The sequence below is a fragment of the Phyllostomus hastatus genome, unplaced genomic scaffold (assembly GCF_019186645.2).
Source record: "Phyllostomus hastatus isolate PE091 unplaced genomic scaffold, TTU_PhHast_1.1 phas_contig_84, whole genome shotgun sequence".
NCBI classification, from domain to species: Eukaryota; Metazoa; Chordata; class Mammalia; order Chiroptera; family Phyllostomidae; genus Phyllostomus; species Phyllostomus hastatus.
In genome coordinates, this window is record NW_025333969.1 from 3,355,717 (window position 1) to 3,375,664 (window position 19,948).

The window sequence follows — 19,948 nt, forward strand, 5'->3', positions numbered from 1 at the left end:
CCCAACTAGGTGTCAGAGATGACTAAATAAAGAGCCTGGGTGTTGTTAATCCTTGACAGGATGTAGCGATCCTCTCCCTGGAGTATCAGTGGAGACCAAATATCTAGCATAGCCTGGACTTATAACCCTATACAGCAGTAATGAAGAACCCCACCCAATCCTTTTAGGGTTAACATCAAAGATGGCTTAGTAGAGAGTCAGGACTTTTACTACAGTCCAATGATAACAAGAAAAGAAAGTTATCATAGACAGAGAGGAACATTATACATGGATAAAGTGGCCAATCCATTCAGAAGACATAGCAATCTCTACTGTGTATGTACCAAACCACAAGGCTATACCATAAGTGATGTAAAAACTGCTAGAACTTGAAGGAGAAATAGACTACTCCAAAACTCTTTCCCTGGCAGGTGTAGCTCAGTGGATTGAGCGTGTGCTTGTGAACCAAAACACTGCTGGTTTGATACCCAATCAGGGAACATGCCTGAATTGCAGGTCAGGTCTCCAGTACACAAGAAGCAAACACACATTGATGTTTCCCTCTCCTTCTCTTTCCCTTCCCCCCTCTCTAAAAATAAATAAATAAAATCTTAAAAAAAAGAAATAGACTACTCCACAATTATAGATTAAAATAGCATTAGTGAGTACAAATCATGTGTAAGGCACTCTGGTGGATGTTGTGAATGCACTAGTGACAAAAAAATAAGACAGGCCAAGCCCTCATGAAATTCATGGTCTGTTGGAGAATACAAATACTCATTAATTCAAAATTACTTAACTTTCCAGCATGGTAAATGCTGAACAGGGAATCTCAAAAACACCCGAAGTTTAACCTCTTGTTCAAAATGCCCTGTTTTAAGTATCAACAATAAGAATTTAACACTGTGTCTGGTTCTATTGTTTCATTTACCATAGGTAATTAAAGAGAATCATGTCAGCTCAGTGCAGACAGCAGAACTTACCTGCAACTTCTGCACAACTTCACAGCCAGGAATATGAAATTGTCCAGGCACCTCTAGTGTATTTGTTTCTCCCAAATATGCAATCCACACTGACCCAATCCCTGCATCTCATCCTGCTTGCCATGGAAGGCTTATGGGACCTCTAAAATGGTGTTATAAACATATTGTGAGAAGTACCAAGGGTGGGATATGTACAAGGTTAGAAACTGTCAAGCTGTAAAGATGTTGACTTACCACGATGTAAATCTGATGCTTTCGTCTTTTAGCAAGGTCGATTATGTTGACTCCATTGTAGTAGAGGTTTTCAATACATCCCTGGAAGTTTTTCTTTAAAAAGGTGCCAGGTTTGCCTGGTACTGGAATTCCTCCAAAACTAAGCTTTATGAGGAGAAAAAAAAAAGATGAAACAAAACAAAGTAAAACAACTTAGTTATAAGTTCTGAAGGAACAGGAAAGGAAAGTAAGTGAATTTTAGTAGATTCAGTTGTATGTATGAACCAAGTGGCTCAACTATTTATAGATGCTACTTGATTACACATGTAAAAGGATACTGATTACCCATGTAAAAACAACCATAACTGATTGCTTTTTAAGAGTTTACTTTAAAAAACTACTCACTTCCTTTCTGAACTTTTTAAATACTAAATAAAACAGTATTTTAGAGAGGAAGAGAAAAATAAAATAAAATAGACATTTTTATATTTATCTCTGATCCTAACTTCAGCGAGAATATGGCCAAACCAAAGACAAGGAATCAACAAAATATACCTCTATTCAGCTACTGCATAATATCAAGAAACTTATGTGCACAGTCACAAATTATTTTTGGTAAATATGAAAAATAGGAGACATTTCAAATAGCTCATACTGTTTTTCAAAGGAAATAATCAAGAATTAGTATGATGGAATCTCCCTTATTTGTCAACAGTGGTGTTAAATATTTTGATAAAATGGAAAATGAGAATATGTTTATTAAAAATGTGAGAGTTATAATTGGATTTAAAGTATGAGGATTTAAAGTATTTCAAGAAATTATGCTAACAATGGCCTATGGTGATATAGCACTTTGACTAAGTCTGTTCAGCTAAGAGGTAGGGGTGCTGGACCTTCAATCCTTCAGTCTAAGGCCCCATTTTTCATCCCTTATGCACACTGTCTTGCCTCTAGTTCCTATTTCTGGTTCAAAAGAGTAACACTCTCAATGAATTAGGCCTCATGCTAAGGTGAACTATGTGTTATAGTTTGCCAGATACTTTCCCATTTTTTATTTTTATTTTTATTTTACTGTTTTTTAAATTTTATTGTTGTTCAGGTACTGTTGTATATCCCCTTACCTCTCCCCCTCACCCCAGTAACCTCCACCTCCCTTCCCTGATCCTGAACCCCTTGGTTTTGTCAATGTGTCCTTTATAGTTGTTCCTGAAAACTCTCTTCCCCCATTATCCTTTCCCACCTCCCCTCTGGTTATTCTCAATTTGTTCTTAATTTCAATGTCTTTGGTTATATTTTGCTTGTTTGTTTTGTAGATTAGGTTCCACTTAAAGGTGAAATCATATGGTATCTGTCTTCCACTACCAGGCTTATTTCACTTAGCATAATGCTCTCCGGTTCCATCCATGCTCCAGTGCCCAAAGGGTAAGAGCTCTTTCTTTCTTCCAGCTGTGTAGTATTCCACCGGGTAGTTGTGCCATAGTTTTTTGATCCATTCATTTACTGATGGGCACTTGGGTTGCTTCTAGCACTTGGCTTTTGTAAATTGTGCTGCTATGAACATTCGGGTGCATAGGTTCTTTTGGATTGGTGTTTCAGGGTTCTTAGAATATAATCGCAACAGTGGAATTTCTGGGACAAAAAAGTAGTTTCATTTTTAGTTTTCTGAGGAAATTCCATACTGTTTTCCACAGTGTCTGCTCCAGTCTGCATTCTTACCAACAGTACACTAGAGTTCCCTTTTCTCCACATTTCTAACACTTGTCATTTGTTATTTTGTTTATGATCACCATTCTCACTGGTGTGCAGTGGTATCTCATTGTGGTTTTAATTTACATCTTTCTGATAGCTAGTGATGCTGAGCATCTTTTCATATGTCTCTGGGCCCTCTGTATTTCCTTCTTGGAGAAGTGTCTGTTTAGATCTTTTGCCCACTTTTTAATTGGGTTTTATGTCTTCTTGGAGTGGACTCCTGTGAGTTCTTTACATATTCTGGAGATAATTCCTTGTGTGAGGTATTATTGGCAAATATGTTTTCCCATACAGTTGGTTCTCTTTTCACTTTAATGTTGTTTTCTTTGCCAGTACAGAAACTTTTTATTTTGATGAGATCTCATTTGTTTACTCTTTCCTTTGCATCCCTTGCTCTAGGGGACATATTGGTGAAAATATTGCTGCATGGAATATCTGAGATTTTCCTGCCTTTGTTTTCCTGCAGTACTTTCATAGAGTCATGACTTATATTTAAGCCTTTTATCCACATGAGATCAAAGAAGAAATCAAAAAGTATCTGAAAACAAATTAAAATGAACTCACAACAGTCCAAAACTTATGGGACACCGCAAAGGCTGTCCTGAGAGGGAAGTTTGTACTGATACAGGCCTACCTAAAAAAGATAGAAACATTTCAAACAAGCAACCTAACCCTACGTCTACAAAAACTTGAGAAACAACAACAAAGACAGCCGAAAGCAAGTAGAAGGAAGGAAATAACCAAGATCAGAGCAGAATTAAATGACATATAGACTAAAACCACAATTCTGAGGATCCATAAATCCAGGAGCTGGTTCTTTTAAAAGATAACTAAAACTTATAAGCCTTTAAGCAGGCTCATCAAGGAAAAAAGAGACAGGACCCAAATAAACACAATCAGAAATGAAAGAGGAGAGATTACAATGAATACCACAGAATTACAAAGGATTGTAAGAAATCACTATGAAGAACTATATGCCAAGAAATTTGAAAACCTAGAAGAAATGGACAATTTTCTAGAAACATATAATCTTCAAAAACTGAATGAAGAAGCAGAAGGCCTCAACAGACTAATGGAAGCTGATGGAATTGAAGCTGTTATCAAAAAACTCTCAGCACACAAAAGCCTTGGACCAGACGGTTTCACAGGTGAATTTTACAAAGTATTTAATGAAGAGCTACTTTCCCATTTTTAAAACTGAAAGTGCCACATCCCCAGGATACCCTTAGTCTTACACAAACTGCCACACACCATTTGATGAGTTCTGTAGTCTGCTTGTGGGGAAGGAAAGGATGGGGGTGTACAATACAGCAGCAACAACCACCACTATTTTCTCAAAAGCATAATACAGCTTCTCCTACTTTTTCTGCTAGAGCAACATTATGTTCTCAAGCTACAGAGCAGATTTTACACTTGAATACAGGTTGAAACTTTATTGGCTCTAGCTAGACTTCTTTTTTATTATTGTTAGTGTTGCTCTTGGCCCAAATCTGATCAACTACTAGCCTATGGTTGCTGTCTCTAAATAGGTATCTTTTTACAGACTCACAAAAATCAGTTGCTGACACAGCCTGATTGGTTCAACACATATTTATAATTTTTTTGTCTGAATAAAAGTACAATATTTTTACCTTAGGTTATTTAGACAATGGGTTAAATCATGTGTATTTCAACATTCAAGCAAAGAAGTCATTGCTTCTTTGCTTGAATGTTGAATTCATTGCTAAATTCAGTCTCCCTCATATAGCCAAGCAAGAGGCATTTCTGCTAAAAACTGATACTTTAGAGAGCTTCATTGGGGTTATCCTCAGGTTTCATCCTGCCTCACAGGAGAGAGTGTTTGGAGCCAAGGGGGTGAGGACTTTTTAAACCTTTGTCTTTGTCCACAGCATCTCAGCACTCCCTACCTAAACAGCTCTGAAACTGCTGTGAGGCCCCACACTATTTGTTTTCTTCCTAGTCTGTCCTCTTGTTGGCAGACAATGGGCCTAAGGGCTGCAGCATGTCCACAGAGCAGCTGCTTACAGTGTGAACAGGGCTTGGGCATGAGGGATATATTTGACAAGGTACATCTGTCAAAGTAAAGAGAAGAGAATATTTTATTCAAAAGTTTGATAGCTTATTTTTAACTCTTTAAATATTTAAATGTTTAATATGTGGGACTCCATTTGCACACTTGCCTCAGGACCTACAAGCATGCAACTGGAGGGAGCCTGGCTAACTTTATGCTGTTCTACTGATGATTACAATAATTTAGCCCAAATTCAGCAAGTCTCCAATAGATAATAGATAATTAAAACATATTCTACCACCTTGATAATAATGAGAACATGAAGTTTATTTTTTTAGTTCTTGTTAATAAAAATGATGTTTTTGTGTATGTAATGCTGATAATGAAATATTCCCTCACTCATGCTCTACACACTTAGTTTACTTTCCATATGTATTTAAGAGCAGTCTTTGTGTTCCATTTCACTGCTATAAAACTTGAGCAAACATAAAATTATCAAGTCCATAAATCACATTCTAAATTTAAAACTAGAAATAAATAATGGCCCTGAGTAATGTAATTTCAAGACTTGAATTTATATAGAAGTCAGGATAAGGGAAAAAACCTGCATGTATCTTGAGGGATTAGCCCTCCTTCAGAAAGAAAGCTTGGTTACCAGAAGGATCCCCAGTCCAATGGCCAAACAGACCTGGGTTCAAATCCTGTGTTTCTTACTCTGGCTTTTAGGGAATAGGGATGGGTTATGTATCAGTCTCCTTTGTCTTGGTTTTATGTAGGTGATATAGGACATAATAATCTCCCTCACAAGGCTGCTTAAGGGATTAAACAAAATCACAAAATGCCGTTCAAAGTAAGAACCTTTCTTTCTTCCATTTTTTCCATTTTACTTTCACTTTGCATCTGCTCATTTTTCCCTTATTTGATTTCTTCTGTTTATTTTCCCCTTTGTAGGCCTTCTATGTGAGCTTAGCAACATATTTTCAAAAGAAAAAAAAGATCATTAATAGTTATACTACCACATGATCTGGAAGACAGTTTCCCTAGTGATCTTCAGTTATTTCAGTCACCAAATAAATAAGCTGAATTGTGTCTGGCCAGTCCTTAATCATGTGTGAGTTCTAACAGAGACAATATCAACTAAAGTAAGGGTGGCAGAAAGGAGTGACCCCTGAGCATGAGAGAACTATTAGGAATTTCTTATGAAAGGAAGGGCATAAATAGTTATCTTTTTAAAAATATTTTATTTATTTATTTTTAGACAGAGGGGAAGGGAAGGAGAAAGAGAAAGAGAGAAACATCAATGTGTGGTTGCCTCTCATATGCCCCCTACTGGGGACCCAGACATGTGCCCTGACTGGGAATCAACCAGCAACCCTTTGGTTCGCAGGCCGTGCTCAATCCACTGATCTATACCAGCCTGGGCATAGTTATCTTTTATAATTCACAAAAAGAAGCTTCCTTCATTTACCTAATAAGTATTTACTGAGTGTTAGATACTAGACACAATCCTAGAAAAATAAATGAAAGTAGCAAAGAATATCTCCAACCTTGTGATAGGCTTAGATTCTATGGCTGGGGTGAACATGATGAGAAAGATGATTTAAAAAAAAATATATATATATATAGATAGATAGATAGATAGATTTAAAAATGTATATATATTTAATAACATTATAAGTTATGTGTTTTGGAAAATATGTTAAGTAAAAATCAGAGGATGAGATTTTAAGAACAATTATATGAAATATCTTTTAAGTCACGTATTCTACTGCCTTAGTTTCCTCTGAAAATAATTTTTTTCATGTCATAGAAAATTCAAAATGCTTAAAGACAATATTAAGCAAAAAGTCAGGATTATTTATTCATTGATCCCACCCTCTTATTAGCTGCCTTTTCCATCACTTTTGTATCCTTTTAGATATTTTTGTCTGTCTCTGTACTTTTAAGTCTATAGAAAGTCATTATTTTCTATTTTTTAAAGACAGTAGTATTTACCCTGTACTGTACAATGATTTTTCCTTTCATTTAATAATTTACATTGGTGATGGTTTTTATCAGAACATGTAGAGCTGCCTCATTGTTTTTAATGGGTGAATAATACTTCTGCAAGGGTTTCTCAAGCAAACACAGAGAATAACATGGTGAGCCCAAATTCAAGGCCCGCCAGATGGGATAGTAAAAATAAAGGATTTAGAGCCACTTTTCAATTCAGATGGTTTTTTATTTACCCAGACAGCAAAGGGAAGAATGTCCAAGCTTTGCAGCTGCCCATGGTTCCTGTCCCACACACCAAAAAAGACAATACAAAAACAAAACAGGTCAGGCAGCAACAGTGCAAGCTGTGGGAGTCTGCCATTGTAGAACCAATTCTGGACAGATCAGCAATTCTCCAAGGGCAGAAGGAAAAGCCTCATCAGAAACTAGTAGGCAATAAGGAACTGCTATGATAGTCTCAACACAGGGCAGGAGCACAATGGAGATGGGCTTGGAGCTGCTCCTTTTAGGCCTTCATTCCTTGTGTTTCAGGAGAATTCACGGTTTTTGTTCTAGACCTAGGTCAGCTGTTCAGCAAGGAGCAGGCTGCATGGCTATTTGGACAGTGTAAGGTCACCTGGCACATTAGAGGGTCTGTTTTCCCATGGACTCACCAAAATTTTTTTATTAGCCTCCTTTTTGTATACTTTGAGGAAGTCTTAATTTTTAATTTTCCTAAAATATTGCCCATTACACACATTTGCTTACAATTGTAGTGGGGAGAAGGGTTTTCAGGAACAACTAAAAAGGACACATGGACAAAACCAAGGGAAGGAGTGGAAGCAAGGGAAAGAGGTGGGTTTGGAGGGGGTGGGAGGGATGGGTGGGGAAAATTACGGACAACTGTAATTGAACAATAAAATAATTTAAATTAAAAAATAATTTTAATTATTTTAAATTAAAATAATTTTCAAGTTGTAAATTGCTAGAAAAAGAATTATTGGGTTAAAATGTGTGTTTCCAATTTTAAAAGATATCACCCTCTCTTTTGGACTACAGCCCCAAAAACAACATATGAAATACTGATGCTTCTTGCTGTCCATGCTGACATTATAATAAACTTTTTGGTCTTTGCAATCTAAGTTAAAAGTATAATTGTACCATGAATTTGCATTTCACTTTTTAAATGAGGTTGAGTATCTTTTCATATAGTTGAGAGCAACTTGTATTTTTAAAACTGTTTTTTTATTGACTTAAATTTACAAAAATAATTTAGAAGTTTTTAAAATTTATTAATTGAATTTTAAAGTATATTTTCAAGTTATTTGGGAGGTGATGTCATATATACATTTTTTTGTGGGAGGTCACATGAATATATGTATTTTTAATTTTTATATAGACAAAATTGTTCATATATTGTATTTCCAGGATTCTGAAAATTACATCATACTTAGAAAGGCTTCCCAAAATATATATTTATAAAAATAGTATCTCATATTTTCTTTAAAATGTATTTTTTAAGATATATACATAGATGAAATTTTAAATATTTACAGGTCTTGAGATAATCTAGTTTTTTACTAATAAGTGATATTAGAATACTTTTTTATTTTATAAAATGCTTCTTCAGTATTAAGAACATGTAAATCAGACTTCTGTCCAAGGTGGAGGCATAGGTGGATGCACCGTACCTCCATGCACAACCAAGATAGGGACAACAACAATTTGGAAACAGAATAACATCCATAAATGACAGAAAATTGATCTGAATGGACGTCCAACAACCAAGAAGTTGAATTAGACCCATACATCCAAACCGGTAGGAGGGGCAGAGACGAGCGGCCAGGCAAGGGTCAGGGTGAGGAGATCAGAGAGCAGTGGGATCGGGCATGTAAGGCATCTGGGGCACGCAAGACTGCAGCGGGTGGACCCTAAGTGCATAGGCAGCAGCTGGCAGACCCCGGCCCATGGGTGGCAACCGGCAACCAGCAGACCCAGTCAGGCGGTGATTGTAAAGCAAGGCAGTGCACGCAACCCAGAATCACAATGCTGAAAAATAGAGCCTCGGGACACTGATGAAGGACACCTGTGGGAGTTGAGGTGCACGAGTGACACCCAGACTCACAGGGAAGGTCCTTGGAGGGTCCCACAGTGTGTACAAGCCCACCCATATGGGAATTGGCACCAGAGGGGCTCAGTTTGCCTTGGGGGAAGCAGCAGAGGGGACTGAGGTCCCACAGAGAGTGGAGCAACCACCATTGTTCCCTCTCGACCCCACCCCCACATACAAATTCACAACCCAGCGACTAGGGTGCCCTGCACTGGTGAACACCTAAGACTCTGCCTCTTACTGTAACAGGTGTTACCAGACCAAAAAAAAAAAAAAGAGAGAGAGAGAGAGAGAGAAAAATGGCTCAAACAGAAGAACAAATCAAAGCTCCAGAACACATTCTTTTAAGCAACTGAGAGATAGCTAACCTATCAGATGCACAGTTCAAAACACTAGTGATCAGGATGCTCACAGAATTGGTTGATTTTGGTTGCAAATTAGATGAACAAATGCAGGCCACAATAAGAGAAATGAAGGAAAATGCACAGAGAGCCAATAGTGATGGAAAGGAAACTGCGACTCGAATCAATGTAGTGGACCAGAAGGAAGGAAAAACCAAACAAACAGAAAAGAATGGAGAAATAAGAATTCAAAAACATGAGGAGAACCTGAGGAACCTCCAGGACATCTTTAAAAGTCCCAACATCCGAATTATAGGGGTACCAGAAGGAGAAGAGGAAGAGCCAGAAATTGAAAACTTACTTGAACAAATAATAAAAGAGGACTTCCCCATTCTGGTAAAGGAAATAGACTTCCAGGAAGTCCAGGAAGTTCAGAGAGTCCCAAAGAAGTTGGACCCAAGAAGGAACACACCAAGGCACATCACAATTACATTAGCCAAGGTAAAAATGAAGGAGAGAATCCTAGAAGCAGCAAGAGAGAAGGACACAGTAACCTACAAAGGAGTTCCCATCAGACTGTCAGCTGATTTCTCAAAAGAGACCTTACAGGCAAGAAGGGGCTGGAAAGAAGTATTCCAAGTCATGAAAGGCAAGGATCTACATCCAAGATTGCTCTATCCAGGAAAGCTTTCATTTAGAGTGGAAGGGCAGATGAAGTGCTTCCCAGATAAGGTCAAGTTAAAGGATTTCATCATCACCAAGCCCTTATTTTATGAAACGTTAAAGGGACTTATCTAAAAAAAAGATAAAAACATGGATAGTAATATGACAGCAGACTCACAATTATTAACAACCACACCTAAAACAAAAATAAAAACAAACTAAGCAAACAACTAGAACAGGAACAGAACCACAGAAAGGGAGATCACATGGAAAGTTAGCAACAGGGGAGTGGGAGGAGGAGAGAACAGGAAAAGGTACAGAGAATAAGTAGCATAAATGGTAGGTAGAAAATAGACAGGAGAAGAGCAAGAATATTATGGGAAATGTAGAAGCTAAAGAACTTATGACACATGGACATGAACTGAAAGGGGAAAATGTGGGTGGGAGAGGGTATACAGGGTGGAAGGGAGTCAAGGGGGAAATGGGACAACTGTAATAGCATAATCAATAAAATATATTAAAAAAGAACATGTAAAGCATATTTAAAAACTGTTTCAATAGTTTTGATTATTGTAAGACATATGCAAATAGGATCACTGAACAGTCTTGATAAGAAAAGTCTTCTGTGATTATAAAAATCTCAAAGAAATGAACCTCTAAGATCCTAAAAATCTCTCTCTTTCCTGAAGCCATTTTCCTCCCTGCTGGAAGAGACATGAATTATTATAGTCTTCCTCATAAGCATTTGGAGAAAGTCACACAAGGCTGAGTGATATGAACTGCAGTGACATTCCAATGAGAAGCAAAGGAATACAGTATTTTTGCTTTTCATTTGTTTGACAGAGATTCTATGAGCCCTTGTCTGTGTTTGTTGTCTAAGTGGGAGGAGACACAGACAACTGTTTACATTGTAATGTGGTCAGTTTTCTAGTAGATGCCTCACATAAAGTCATTATGCTGTCTGATATCCTTAAGGTGACCTAAGAGAAAAGAATGAAAGCTACCATAATTTCTTACCAAATATCATCACATTATACTAAAATTTGAAAAAAGAACCATAGATTTTTGTAATGTAGTTGATCACAATATAGAATTTGGTAGGATATAGCAAATGCTCTGCTATATAGCAGAGCATATAGCTATATGCTCTGACAACGGAACTGTAGAACCTGGGTGGCTGAATTCATTATCTTCTATTGTATTTTTTCTATTACAATTTATTCCCCTTATACCCTAAAAAAATCTCAGATATTTCATGCAGAAACTTTTTTACTGAAATGTCCCCTAGAGCAAGGGACATAAAGGAAAGAATAAATAAATGGGTCTTCATCAAAATAAAGTTTCTGCATGGCTAAAGAAAACATCAGCAACATGAAAAGAGATCCAGGTGTATGGGAAAATATATTTGCAAATGATAACTTGTAAAAGGGTTTGATCTCCAAAATATATAAAGAATTCATAGCACTCCAGTCCAGGAAGACAAAAAAATCAATTAAAAATTGAGCAAGGGACCTGAACAGACATTTCTCCAAGGAAGACAAACACAGGACCCAGAGACATATGAAAGGATGCTCAGCATCACTAGCCACCAGAGAGATACAAATTAAAACCACAGTGAGATATCTCTTCATACCAATCAGAATAGCCATCATTAACAAATCAACACACAATAAATTCTGACAAGGTTGTGGAGAAAAGGGAACCCTAGTATGTTGTTGGCAGAAATGCAAACTGGTGTAGCCACTGTGGAAGACAATATGGGATTTCCTCAAAAAAATAAAAATGGGACTGCCTTTTGTTCCTGCAATTTCACTGCTGGGATTATATTCTAAGAGCCCTGAAACACCAATTCAAAAGAACCTATGCACCCCAATGTTCGCAGCAGCACAATTTACAATAGCCAAGTGCTAGAACCAACCTAAATGCCCATCAGTAAATGAGTGGATCAAAAAACTATGATACATTTACACAATGGGATATTATTCAGCAAAAGAAAGAAGGAGCTCCTACTCTTTGCAACAGCATGGGTGGGACTGGAGAGTATTATGCTAAGTGGAATAAGTTTGGTGGTGAAAGACAAATACCATATTATCTCACCTGTAAGTGGGACTTAATCAATAAAACACACAAGCAAGCAAAATATCAGAGACGTGGAAATAAAGAACAAACTGACAGTAACCAGAGGGTAGTTAGTAGGGGAATATTGAGGGAAAGAATGGGAAGAGTTGTTAAGGAAAATATATAAAGGACTCATGGACAAAGTCAAAGGGGTGAAGGATTGCGGGTGGGAGGTGGGGGTGGGTGGGTTGGAGGAAAGTGGTGGTGGGAAAATGGAGACAACTGTACTTGAACCACAATAAAAATTAAATAAGTAAATGAAATGCTTTATTTAAAGTTTTTATAACTCAATTTCAATAATTACTGTGTTTATCAGACAGTTTACAAAATTTCTGAAAGTGTACTAGATGGTCCTCATGAGTCAGTAGCAGCTGGCTCCAGCACAACTGCCTGCCTATTGTTTCAAACCCTGTGAATATTGGATTGTAACAATTATGCACTTTGCTCTTCAGTGGGCTCTCTGACCGGCCCTACATTTCTGACCTTCCTCATCAGGCCAACCCTGCACCTCTTGTGAGACTTAGCAGTGTGTCCTGTTGGAAGCCTAGCATCACCTTAGTAGTTTGCGCTAAGTGCCCTCTCTCCCATATTTCCATAGTACCCAGTGCTGCTCTCCACTGTAGCTTTCACCTCCTTGTTTTGTACCAGTTTTTCAGGTATGACTAATTATACTGTAAGCTTCTTCAGATCAGGAAGTTGGCCTCAGTAATCTCTAGTTTTATTGCCCAGAGCATTGTATGCTATACAATATGGCACAATGTATACTTTTTTGAATCGAACTACTAGCAAAGATGTTTAACTCGCTTCCATTTTGCAGAACTTTGTACAACCTTTTTTGTTTTATAGTATTTGTGCCTGTCACTGCATCTTCTGTAAGACAGTAACATCTGTTCTTGTGTATTAGTCAAAAGTTTCCTTAGGAATAAAGGTTAAAGACAAGCACCTACAGTTTACCTATCTTAGGTTATATTTATAATTCTTATTTTATTGAGGTATAATTGAAATGTAACATTATATTATTATAATTCTTTATATCTTCCATTGTCGCAGTTATTAAATTTGATTTTTGAAAAAGGAATGACTGAATTAACCAAGAGCCTAAGCAATGATACAGGGTGATACAGCAGGAAATACAAAGAAAAATAAATACAAATAAGACTTGCTGATTTAAATTTTCACACAATTATCTGATGCCTTGTGGGTTTCCATCATTATTTCTCATGCCCATGCTAACTGACTGTTCAGATTGTCTCCATGGACTCCTTCACTGTATGCTGCCTTGGCTTTGATGGAGGGAAAGATAAACCTCAGAATAAGATTTTTCTCTAGTGACTTTCTGTTTACTGATTTTCACACTGATCCTGGGCAAGGTGCCTGGGATCCACAGAATGTATTAACTCACCTCATAGTCTATATCTAAGGCATCAGTTTCTCCCTTGGTCCGGAAGTGCTGCGTGTACTTGTCCACGGTGAAGTTCACCTGTTTACCCACCCGCTCGATGAGGACCGAGTGCCAGTGCTGGTCATCCAGAAGGCTGCCCAAGGTAGCTGATGGTAGGCTACTGCTAAGCCTAGTTTTGCTGTCATCTGTGAAGGGCAGAGGAAGATAGAACAACATCTGTGCCTGAGGGCAGTTTGGGGCATTAGATTTTTTCACAAGCAGAGCCAGCACTCTCTGTCATGAAGGTAAAGACCATTCTGTCTCTATAGGCCCAGAACTCTGCTGAGCTTGTGAAGGAATTGCAAGTTTTGCCTATAAGTTCCAGCACCAAAATCTAGATCAATTGATATCCACATAACCCTCTAGACAGAAAATGAGATGTCTTCAGGACTTGAAAAATTAAAAAAATGAAAGGAACTCTATTCTAAGAATCACATGAATATTACTGAAAATTTAGGTTATCATATTTAGAAATAATATACATTATCTGTGTTTGAATGGCTTTTAAATAGAGAAAGTGAATCTTGCATTGTGCTTTGGAGGAGATTGAACTGGCTAAGTTCACAGTGAATTAGGTAAATATGTGGGTAATCAAAGGGGAAGAAATAGTAATTTTTTCAAGTGCCTACAATGTGAACAGCACTTAAGTAGGAATTTTATAACCTCCATTTTTAATCTTTGAAGGCAAAATTATTATCTATATTTCACAAATAGGGAATCTGAGGCTCAGTGTGGTTGAGCATGCAAGATCCAGAGGTGTATCCAGGGTCCCAAACCAGGTCTACTTGGCCCTTTTCACTCTGACCATGTCATTGGTCACATATGTTTATTTAGCTTAAGTTGAGCTTGAAAGACAACTCTTAGAAGAATGTGAGAGATTTAGGTAAAGAGGTAAATTTTTAATCAAGTCTGCTTGGGTCCCTCTCCTTTCTGTCCTTTCAATTTTAGGGAAGTTTCTGCGTATACATTTTGTCAAAAAGATCACAGATTTTTTATCAGCAGAGTGGCTCAGATGTAACAAAGTGAACATTTCAATATAAGTGATTATTACTTATATATAAACTTTCATTGTTTTGAATAGTTTATGTATTTGATCCTCTTAGTAACTGAAAGCTAAATGTCTTTGCCAGAACAACTGTAACACTTGCTCACAGTGTGGTTTACGGGTCAAGAAGGATCATTTTTCTGAAGGCTGCCCACTGTACCACCATGATGGCCCTAAATCACCACTACATGTAGGGGTAAGACAGCAAACTTACTGTAATTAAAAAATGACAGCCAGAAAACTCATAGCTGGTTTTATTTAATTAATTTTGTCATTGTTTATTTGTTCCACAACTTTTGAGTTCTTACCATTTGTCAAATCAGGCTAATGAATAATAGATATTTTATTTTCATCTCCTTCCTTTCCTTCCTTATGTCCTTCTTTCTTTCCTCCTTCCTTCTATATTTCTTTCCTTTTTTCTCCCTTGTATTTATAAAGAGGTATTGAAATATACTTGTGCTACTCCCAGTGACAGGTTATGTATAAAGGAGATAAAGGTACTACACAGTTAAAGACAAACTACGCTCTCTGAAGGTCTACTGTGGAAAATTCCAATAAATCATAAAAATGATGTCAAAGATATATATTGGTTAGTTTAGGGAGCCAAAAAAAATATAGGGTTAGGATCTGCGAAGTCCTCCTTAAGGAGCAGTGACAGACCTAATATTTCTTAGGCCAAAATGAGGAACATGGAAACACTGTCACACAATCAGGAGAGGCAAGTGCCATGGCTTGGAGGGGGAGCCCTGGAACATGGTATAGGGATTCCACATGGCCCAATAACATGACCACACAGGTCAACAGGTCATTCAGGACTACTGTGCTCATGTGTGAACTTACAGCTTGTATTGTAACTTTCAAGAATGGATCCATTGGTAAATTACTAATCATAGATTATGAATTCTGATTAATATTTAAGAAAAGTTATGCTGGCTGTTTTATTAAATTTAATTAGAGGGAAAACTGGCAGTGATATTGGCATAAATGTAGATGGGGCAAAGGGGCTTAGAAAAGGAGAGCACAGAAAGGATGGGGTGGCCTTACATGTCACTTGGATATTAGAAATGGAGTAATAATGGAAATATTCATATGAATCCTAAGATTTCTGAGAAGGTGAATGAAAATTTGCACCAGTCATGGAACAAAAGAAAGAACAAAGAACACCCTCCCCTCTACACACATACTCACATGCAAATATGCACACATACACTAATCATTTTACTTATAAAGTAAAATTTGCCCAAGAGTTAATTTTTGGTCAAGAACATTAAAAAAAACCAACAACGATCCATAGTATAGGAGAACATATTTGCCTATACAGCTGATAAGGGGTTAATATCCAAAATATGTAAAGTACTTATAAAACTCACCACCCAAAAAACAAAGAACACAACTAAAAATGGGCAAATGGGGAATAAAAGGGAGAAAACTGTACTTGAACAAAGATTAAAATAAAAAAAAGAAAAAAAAATGGTCAAATGACCAGAATAGACACATCTCTAAGAAGACACAGAGATGGCCACTAGACATATGAAAAGGTGTTCAACATCATTAATAATCAGGGAAAGGCAAATTGAAACCACAATGAGATACCATCTCACACTTCTCAGAATGGCTGTTATTGATAAATCAACAAACAAGTGCTGGTGAGGATGTGGAGAAATGGGAACCCTTTTGCACTGTTGGTGGGAAGGCAGATTGCTTGAGCCACTGTGGAAAGCAGTATGAAGATACCTCAAAAAATTTAAAATGGATCTGTCTTTTGACCCAGCAATCCCCCTTCTGGGAATATATCCAAAAGAACAACAACAACAAAGAAACTAATTCTAAAGAACATAAGCACCTGTATGTTCATTGCAGTGTTATTTACAATAGCCAAGTGTCCATCAGTAAATGAGTGGATAAAACAACTATGGGACATTTACACAATAGAATACTTCTTGGTCATAAAATTGAAGAAAGTTTTACCCTTTGCAACAGTATAGATGGGCCTGGAGAACATTATGTTAAGTGAAATAAGGCAGAGAAAGAAAAGTACCATATGATTTCACTCATATGTGGAATCTAATGAACAAACTGAAATAACAGGCAAAACAGAGACAAACTCATAGGTAGTGAGCAGGATGACAGCTAAGGGGGGAAGGATAAGGGGTGAAGGGTTTGAGCAAAAGGGATAAAAGACTCAGGGACATGGACAACAATTTGGTGATTGCAAGGGGTAGGAAGGTGTAAGGGAACTAAATGGTAATGGAAAAATACATAAATAAATAAAGTACAAAAAAAGGAAAAAAATAACTATAAAACATATGATTGTCTTGATAGAAAAAGAAAAATATTGCGAAAATTTCAATATTGATTTTATATAAACTGGAAGCAAACTAAAAATAAAAGAGAACTTGCTGAACCTGATAAAGGTCATCTACAGAAACCTATAGCTTGCACCATACTTAATGGTGAAAAACTTCAATGTTTCCTAGCTAAGACTAAGGGCAAGTAAAAGATGTCTGCTCCTACCATTTCTGTTCAACCTGTACTGCAGGTTCTAGCCAGTGCAATCAGACATAAATGAAGTAAGAGGTATACAGAAAGGAAAGGAAGTATAATTGTAGAAAATCTTAGGGGACCTACCAAAAATGCTTGAACTAATAAATAGGGATGCAGTAGGGGTTGGGTCTATAGAGGAGCTGAAACAGCCTTTATTTTATATTTTTAAATGACTAGCTATTAATCCCAAATCCTAATTTTAAAATACCTGGATAATTTGTTTTAAGTACATCAGGTATGTAACTTTTAAATGTGGTGAAAAATAAAACTAAATTGGATGAGTTGATTTGTTACGGCATGTAGATTGGGATCTTTAGTACAATTGCAAGTTGATTGTGACAACCACATTCTCCTCCTCTGCTGCCCCCCTCATCACCACCATCTCAATTGGTCAGAGCATCTGAACAGCAGGAATTAGGGTCTCAATGCTTACTCCATCCTTATTCTTATCAAGTTTAAAAGTTAGCCTTTCTCTCGTATAGTCTAACCTTGGATCTTAAAGTTTGCAACTACCATTTCATCCAATAATTTCACCCATAAATTTAAGACTTCAAAGGAATAAAAGTGCCCTGCTTCTTAAATAAAATATTGCTACTTCTCTTTTATGGTGCTTAGTGAAACCCCAAACCTTAGTTAGCACACTTATCTTTTCATGTAAAATACCTCATAAAATGTTCATAAATGCTTAAACCAATTTGTTGACCTTTCCTCAAAAGTAAATTAATATTACTCATTGTTTAGTTGTCCATTTAGTAAATTATTTTTATTTTATTTTTAATTTTATAAGATTTTATTTATTTACTTATTTTTAGAGAGGGAAGGGAGGGAGAAAGAGAGAGAGAGAAACATCAACGTGCGGTAGCTGGGGACCATAGCCTAGAACTCAGGCATGTGCCCTGACTGGGAATCGAACCTGCAATGCTTTGGTTCTCAGCCCCCACTCAATCCACTGAGCTATGCCAGCCAGGGCAGTCAATTATTTTTATTGCCCAAAGCTAATACAACATGAAATCTACCAAACTAAAAAATATACTAATAAATATTGAAAAATGAAAAAAGTTTTCATAACTTTTTACCTAGTAAATTACATTCCAGAAATCTACCTTAAGTACAAACTGAAAAATAATGAAATATATTTTATTGTCTAATAATTTAAAAATTGGAGATAATATTAAATCATTCAGAAAGAGAAAAAATAGCTTTGTTTATCCTTAGAATCACCAGATGAAATATTATAGAGGCATCTAAATCTAAATAATTTTTAAGAAATACTTATTTTAAAAGTATATTTATTACTGGTATACAAAAATACTATTGATTTCTGAATATTGACTTTATATTCCGCTATTTTGCTGAATTCACTTGTTGGGACCAGTAGTTTTTTGGTGAAGCCTATAGGGTTTTCTATGTAGACTATCATGTTGTCTGAAAATAATGATAGTTTTACTTCTTCCATTCCAATTTGGATGCCTTTTATTTCTTCTTGTCTAATCACTGTGGCTAGAACTTCCAGTATGATGTTGAATAAGAGTGGTGAGATAGATAGCCTTGTCTTGTTCCTGATCTTAAGGGAAAAGTTTTAATTTTTGCCTGTTGAGTATGATGTTGGCTGTAGGTTTTTCATATATGGCCTTTATTATGTTGAGGTATGCTTCCTTTTTCCCACTTTTCTGAGTGTTTTTATTATAAACGTGTGCTGGATTTTATCAAATGTTTTTCTGCATTTATTGATATGATCACGTGATTTTTGTCTTTCCTTTTGTTTGTAATGTGTTTCAATACATTCAAACATGTATTGATTTGTGAATATTGTACCATCCCTGTGTCCCTGGAATAAACCCCACATGATCATGGTGTAAGATCTTTTTGATGTATTGTTGGATCCAGTTTGCTAGTATTTTGTTGAGCATTTTCACATCTATGTTTATCAGAGATATTGGACTGTAATATTCTTTCATTGTTATGTCTTCACCTGGTTTTGTGATGATGATACTGTGCTCATAAAAAGAGTTTGGGAGTCTTCCTTATCCTTGAGTTTTTTGGAATAGTTTGAGCAGGATTGGTCTTCTTGAATGTTTGGTAAACTTAGCCTATGAAGCCATCTGGTCCAGACCTTTTTTGTGTAGATAGATTTTTGATTACTGATTCAGTTTTGCTAGTTGTTATCAATCTATTCAGGTTTTCTGTTTCTTCGTGATTCAGTTTTGGAAGATTGTATGTTTCTAGAAATTTATCCATTTCACCTAGATTGCCTAATTTCTTGGGGTATACTTAGCTGTTCATAGTAATTTATTCCAATCCTTTGCATTTAATCTGTGGCATCAGTGGTTACTTTTCTTCTTTCATTTCTGATTTTACTTATTTGCATCCTCTCTTTTTTTTTTTTTTGATTAGTCTGGTTACCAGTTTGTCAGTTTTATGTATCTTTTCAAACAACCAGCTCCTAGATTCATGAATCCTTTGAATTATATTTTTTAGTCTCTATGTCATTTAATTCTGTTGTGATCTTGATTATTTCCTTCCTTCTTCTTGCTCTGGGTTTTGTTTCTTGTTGTTCCTCTATTTTTTTTAGATGTAGTGTTAGGTTTTTGAGATTTTTCTATCTTCTTTAGGTAAGCCTGCATTGCTATAAACTTCCTTCTCAGTATGTACTTTTCTGTGTCCCATAGGTTTTGGATTGTTCTGTGTTCATTTTCATTTGTTTCCAGATACTTTTTCATTTCTTCCTTGATCTTATTATTAACTCATTAATTATTTAATAACCTGTTATTCAGCCT

The 19,948-nt window shown here is 36.4% G+C and overlaps 1 protein-coding gene across 1 annotated transcript in view; it reads right to left on the bottom strand.

The window, feature by feature from the left end:
• CNTNAP5 (contactin associated protein family member 5) overlaps positions 1-19,948 on the bottom strand; it is a 958,268-nt gene that overhangs the window by 461,274 nt on the left and 477,046 nt on the right. The window contains exons 6-7 of the mRNA XM_045850657.1: positions 13,544-13,728; positions 1,197-1,340 (exon numbers count right to left, since the gene is read on the bottom strand). Of these exons, the coding sequence (XP_045706613.1) occupies positions 1,197-1,340; positions 13,544-13,728 (329 nt within the window). The remainder of the gene's footprint in view (positions 1-1,196; positions 1,341-13,543; positions 13,729-19,948) is intronic.